Source organism: Limulus polyphemus, unplaced genomic scaffold (genome assembly GCF_000517525.1).
Source record: "Limulus polyphemus unplaced genomic scaffold, Limulus_polyphemus-2.1.2 Scaffold10771, whole genome shotgun sequence".
In the NCBI taxonomy this organism is placed as follows: Eukaryota; Metazoa; Arthropoda; class Merostomata; order Xiphosura; family Limulidae; genus Limulus; species Limulus polyphemus.
In genome coordinates, this window is record NW_013676381.1 from 7,059 (window position 1) to 14,033 (window position 6,975).

Here is a 6,975-nt window from a genome sequence, read left to right on the forward strand (position 1 = left end):
TGGAATCACCAGAATGGAATAACTGTACTGGCAATAGTAGTAGTGGAATCACCAGAGTGGAATAACTGTACTGGCAATAGTAGTAGTGGAATCACCAGAGTGGAATAACTGTACTGGCAATAATAGTAGTGGAATAACTGTACTGGCAATGGTAGTAGTGGAATCACCAGAGTGGAATAACTGTACTGGCAATAATAGTAGCGGAATCACCAGAGTGGAATAACTGTCACAGTACATGAGGAAATATAGACCAGTCAATGTTTTTATCTCTATTTTAGACCAATCAAGAGCTAATATTCTTAAGGACTTTTTATTTATCCAATTATGGTATACCAATATTAAAAATTTTTATTATTTTGTGCAAGAGGAACACAGCCTGGCCAATCCACTAAACTTTACATCTTTGTGGCCACACAACACTATTGAAAGGTAAGATTTTTTTGGCAGTAAAGTTGTGGTTAGCAAGTTCTACCTCGAATACTGAGAGCCATGATACCTAAATATAGCCCACCAAATCCCTCGAATTCGGTTTCATCAGCAGGCAGACTGGGTGTTAAAGGTGGAAGAGCTCATAAATCCAAAATATGCCCCCCCCCTCAAAAAAAAAAGAATCCTTAGCTTACAGTATGATTTCAATCTTTCTAATCAGCTTGTGTTTAAGCTATACTGTTGAGACCAGTGTTTCTCAACTACTGGTCCATCACAACCACCTTGACTGGTGTTTCCCAACAACTGGTCTGTCACAACCACCTTGCTGGTTCGTGGAGTTTCATGAAAAACAAAAACTTACAGAATATTCCTATGTAAATTATAATGGTTTTTCTTGTACTTGCATTTTAGTGGTCGATAACACTTTAGGGAGGCAGTGAGCTGATCTACACCCATTGATAATGACAACTTCCTACTTAAGCTTGTGAACACTATGTTCCATTGATAACAAAGGTTTAAATATTTTTCTAGTTTTAATAACGTATTTCGTATAAGGTAACTAGGACTATTTTATGAAAAGACACTATCCACACGTACGGTTATACGAGGCGTTGCGTGTGTGTTTTGCTGTCACCATTCTCCTACATATTATACAAATGTGCAAAACACTGTGTTTGAAGTAATCTTGATTTTACGTATTGTTTGATATATAATTTTAACTGGTGGGATAGCAATAAGTTCCAGACTTACAACACTAAAATCCTGGGTTTGATTCCCTGCAGTGGGCACAACAGTTAGCCAGATGTAGCTTTGTTCTAAAAAACAAAAGAAATTAATTCTTTAAGCAGTAAAGTATTAACAGCATGAGGATTTAGACTTGTGAACAATCCTGTGCTTGTATCTACTCAATATAAACTGAATTTATTTAAATCCTAACATAGGTGCATCATTTCTGTTGTTGTGCGATAGGAAGTCGAGACCGATCACTGTCTGTATGGGTGAGTTGTTTCTTAATTGGTCTTTACTTACTTACCGAACTAGATTATTTTAGAACCTTTGTTTTAAAAAAAAAGCTCAACGTTATGTCAAGTACTAGGGGTGTAAAAAAAAACAAAGTTCAAAAAATAAAATGTATTTCACTTTAATTGCACAATTTATGATGACATTGTAAGTTTGATTTAGTTTTGAAGTATCTTATAAGTTAACGTTGTGTTTCAAATTTGATGGACTTCTTTAACTTAACCCATTACAAACACGTTGCTTATAAAGTTGTAGATCAAAATAGTGTAATTTACGACTAATATATATATATGTGTATCAGTCACTAGGAAACTCGTATTTTTCAAACCGATGAAGAACATTTCATGTTAATTATTAGAAATACTATTGTTCTCAAAAAATCATGGAGTTGTCATTTCTTGTCTTTATTAAAGATTAAACTTTACCTTGTTTATAATTTGATAGCCATCTCACCTTTTTTATTTATAATTTTTCAATTCATTAAATAAAAACTACTTTTAATTTTTTTCTGAATCAAATTTCATAAGTATATGAATTTTTCAGTGGTACTGTTTCACAGTTATGTCAAGATAATAACACTTTAGAAGCAGTATTTAACAGGAATAATTAATACTTTTGGCAAAGAAATATAAATTTATTGAAAATAAGGTTTTGCTAATATCTGTATGATTTTTTTGAATCAAGTTTTTCTTTGAAAAATTTGTCTCATCATTTTGTGATATGCATTGTTAATAAGTGCGCAGTTTATAGATTGTTTTAGACTTTTAAAATCATTTCTGGTATCAGAATATAATATAAAATTATAGTATAAAAATAACATTTCATAAACCAAGTCAGAAAGACCTTTTGTGTTGTTAAATAGTTTTTTCTTGGTGTTTATAAACCTGTATCTTTTACAAACATATTCACTATTCTCAAAAACCCTATCTTACAGAATATAATATTTCCTTATGATGTTTATAATAGGGGTGATAAAAGAATTTGGTCAAATTAAACTTTACCTGAAAGATAATTCAAGGCATTAAGCCACGCCCCCCTCCAGAGGTATGTCGGCCAACTTATTGTTTGTTTAAAGTTAAGCACAATACTACACAAGGAGCTATCTTGAAACTCGGTTTCTAACATTGTCAAAACAAAGAGTTTTTCATGTTTTCTTTCATTACCGGATGTCGTCCAGTATGCCAGTGATTTTTTTGTGTCATCATAAAACACAATACTCTTATTTGTTACTTATTGTCATTACTTTATTTACTTTCAGCTGACCTCGCTGAAAAGACCTTTGGTTGTTATTCATTCGTTGTTTTCTAATTCAGTCTTAGATGTGTCTTGGTAAGTCCATTTTTAAATACCTGATTGTTTGCTTCTGATGACCAGTCTTTTTTTTGTTTGTCATTTTTAACTTGTTTTTCAACTCGCAGTAAAGTGTGAATTATAATTAAATTTAATTTGTTGAATCTCTGTAAAGATGACTGTGTAATAGAACTAGAAAAGGTTTTATTTTATAGATGGAGTGTAAATCTTATTGTTGTTTTATAATATGGAAATAACAGGAGCCGAATCGGTCACCAGTTACTTGTCTGTTCCTGGGATGGAACCGTTGCGTATGTGGAGTTCTCCGAGGAAGAAATAGGAAAGCCAATATCTGAAGATGAAAAGGTACATCAAATCTATATTCATTTTCATATATATATGTTTTCTGTCTCAAATTTCCCAATATATTGGAATATAATATTAATTTAAATATGTATATATGTACTGTTATATGATCTTTAAAAAGGTCACCAAAAACTTTCCTTTGTCAATGAAAGATTTCCAGAAATTTGTAAAAGAAATGCCTGAGAAATGTACCAGACAGTTGAATTGTGATAGAAATTAATTACTGCAAAGTCCCACACAATAGCTGTTATGAAAACACCAGGTTACAAAGGAGTTTATGCATAACTTGATAATTCTGTAATATGTTAAATTTTTTTTTTCTATGATAAATTTTTAAATAAATTGTTTCACCTAAGCCTAACAGTTGATCTTCATAATTTGTACTGGGATTGTTGTTGGTTTAGTTTCTGATAACTTGTAGTGTAAAGAGGAAAAAATTGAAGAATGACTTTATGTAAGATTTTTACTGTTTTCCAACTTAAAACTTGGCTGTATACAAGATTTTTAGTGTTTTCTGGCTTTCAAACTGGCTGTTTATAAGATTTCCCCACTATGCTCAAAACTGATGTATATCATGACACAATATTCCAAGTGTTTACGATAATTTAGTTGTTAAACAATGATTTAAGATACTAGATCTTTAGAACTTAGCATTAAAAATACATTTTCACATATTAAGTCTTAATTTATTTAAACCTGGAAATTTATGTATTTGATTAGTCCAATAGTTTACTTGAAAATGTATTATATTTACAGCAGCAAAGCAGGATAGGAATCTTGTTAGGGTGGGAGTGTAATGAATATCATGATAAAGGTAGTTAAAATTTAAAAACAAGATTGTATAAGAAAAAACTTGTGTCACGCAAAAAAAAGTATGATATGGGAATCCTGTATAAAAAAAAAAAAAGTTTAGAAATGCTCTCTCTCATGTTACAAATGTCAACTATTTTTTCATAAAATATCCAACACACACAAACGCTTGAATTATACGGAACCACTAATCACTGACCCACGTGATACTTACACTTTTCTATCATTTTAATTTCACTGACCCACGTGATACTTACACTTTTCTATCATTTTAATTTCACTGACCCACGTGATACTTACACTTTTCCATCATATTAATTTTTTCTATTTTTTAGTTACTTTAGGCCTAACAGTTTTCAAATATAAAAATACGCATTTTCTTTGCATTTCTCAAGGCCTACTTCTCCTTTGTTTTTGTTTTTTTGTCTGCTTTTCCTGTGAAAAAATGACATTAGTAAATAAAGATAACTATGTAATTTTCATATGATATATTTTATGTTATTATTTGTTTTGTATTCAATTTAAGGTGTATTTTGAATCTTTTTGGCCTTGAATAGATCTTTACCTTTGTCTTATCTTGCTCAGTTTATTATTTTTTTAAGCTAATATGTAATGATAAAAAAGTTGTTTACTTACAAATGTGACATATCGTGTTGGTGGTAGTCGTAAAATAGACAAGTTAAGAATAACTCTTTGGTATCCAGTTCTTACTATTTTATGTTTAACGATCGCCCTAAGAGAATTAGTTTATTGTTCTTAGCTTTATTTAACGCAAACTGTAGTTTATTACGATACATTTTTATTAAAGTAAATATAATACCGACCTATATCTTCAGAACGTAACTATTAGCTCGATATTCTTAACTTTGTTGAATACAAAATGGAAGGTTGGCCTTTAGTGTAGAGACATTATTATCATTCTTAAGATTTTAATATCTTGAACTTTGACAAAGTTTCTATACAAATTCATAAGGGTTGAAAGATATTTTCAGACATTGTTTTGTGTATGTATTGATATAATAAAGTGAAATAATACTTATAAATAAAAATATGAAGATATATTTTATAGGTTATGTATCCTACGATTTTGAATTTACAGTGCTAAAATCAGGCGTTTGATTCCCCTCGTTGGACACAGCAGATAGCCCGGTGTGGCTTTGCTATAAGAAAACACACACCTATGATTTTAATAGTTCACCTGTTGGTTTACATATTTATTTAGTATTGTTGGTTTGATTTGTTTCAACAATATAAATTCAAGAATGTTTGATATTATCTTAATATGATCTGAATTTTCTGATCATGTGTATCGACGTTTGATTTACTGTTAACGATGTTCCAAATTAGATTGAACTGGTAAGATATCGATAGCTCCTGACAAAGCTGTAATACTGAAATATTAAGTTCATAAAGTTACATTCTGTAGATATTGGTCGTTATTTTATTTACGTTTATAAGGATTAGTTTATGATTCATATATTTGTTGTGAAGTGTTTAACCTGTGAAACTCACAGTTGTCATGATTTTGTACAACAGAATCAACTTCACCAGAGACTGTATGGGAAAAGTTTAGCAATGACCAATCAACTAACTACGTCATCGGCCACAGTCATAGAAAACCCTGAACTCCTGAAGATGAGAGAAGAGCAGACACTTAAAACTGAAAAACCCAAAAATGAAGTAATTACAAATGGTGTGATGACAAATCAACTGCTAGATAGCAACAGTGGTTCAAAACATCAAGACCAACAAAGCAATCTTAGTAGATCTAGCTATGCTAGGGTAAGTTGGTTTAAACTTTTGTCTTTTAGGCTTTGTTTTGTATGCGATTTACCCTTTCGCAATGGGTGGGTCTAAACTGCGAATGTCACGGTCTTTTAGGCTTTGTTTTGTATGCAATTAACCCTTTCGCAACGGGTGGGTCTAAACTGCGCATGTCACGGTTTGTTAGGCTTTGTTTTGTATGCGATTAACCCTTTCGCAACGGGTGGGTCTAAACTGCGCATGTCACGGTCTTTTAGCGATTTATTTTAAAAGTTTAATATGTAACTTTTTATTACCATATATCAATAAGATTGGTATCAAAACGTAGTTTATATTTCAAATATTAATCTTATGTATGTTTTAATTTCTTAACGTAGAAGGAAATGTATATTACAAAAAACCTAAATATAGATTTGTGTGTGTCACATCACACCTCCTCATGTCTTGTTGCTCTTGTTTATTTTTTCTATGCCTCCTTTATACATCTGCAGTTGATTAACGAATTAGAAGCTAGAATATATATACTTAGAACTTTCCACCACTTTGATTTGCTGAGAAATCAATGTATCTAGCAAATCAACTAGAGTGGCCACTCCTCCTATATGTTTAGTTCCACCTACTTTTCTTAAAGGTGTTTTTATAACCAATAGAAAGGACAAGTTGTGCTTTACGTGATTCTGACAACTGTTTGTAAAGAGCTTGGAAGAAAAAATAATAATTTCATCAAGACTGTTGAATGGTGATGACCAACTTGTTCCCCCGTTGAAAATTACATAGAAAATAATGATTTCTAATACTCACGCAAAGTTACGGTGATAGGAAAATATTGTGCCTCTGTATGCCTTTATTGCTAAGCCTTGTTATTTTTTCAAGTGGAGGATGAAGGAATATAATTTTTGTAGGCTTATAATATGCATTTTAGAAATAAATAAAAAATATTCAATTACTCTACTAGTATACCCAAAACATCTGTAACTTGCTTAAGTTTATAAATATGCATGTGTTAAAAAAAATTAATATCTATTTTTATTGTTCTATGTTTTAAGAAAGCTTAGCTAAAATTTAAACACTTATGAGTAAATGTATATGTAATGTATGGTAGCCGAAATATCAGTGTAGTTTGCAAAATATTGGTATTATAGTTAGATTTGTACTTTGTAGGGCTATGCAGTTAGGGCTACTGAGTTTGTGTTATTTGTACGGCTATGTAGTTAGGCCTACTGAGCTTGTGTTATTTGTACGGCTATCGTAGTTAGGCCTACTGAGCTTGCGTTATTTGTATGGCTATGTAGTAAG

General features: G+C 31.2%; 1 protein-coding gene across 1 annotated transcript in view; it reads left to right on the forward strand.

Annotated features, from left to right (window-relative positions):
- The window catches only part of LOC106476516 (protein HIRA-like), a 16,500-nt gene that overhangs the window by 5,694 nt on the left and 3,831 nt on the right, over positions 1-6,975 (forward strand). The window contains exons 5-8 of the mRNA XM_013937172.2: positions 1,371-1,427; positions 2,708-2,778; positions 3,000-3,105; positions 5,452-5,697. Of these exons, the coding sequence (XP_013792626.2) occupies positions 1,371-1,427; positions 2,708-2,778; positions 3,000-3,105; positions 5,452-5,697 (480 nt within the window). The remainder of the gene's footprint in view (positions 1-1,370; positions 1,428-2,707; positions 2,779-2,999; positions 3,106-5,451; positions 5,698-6,975) is intronic.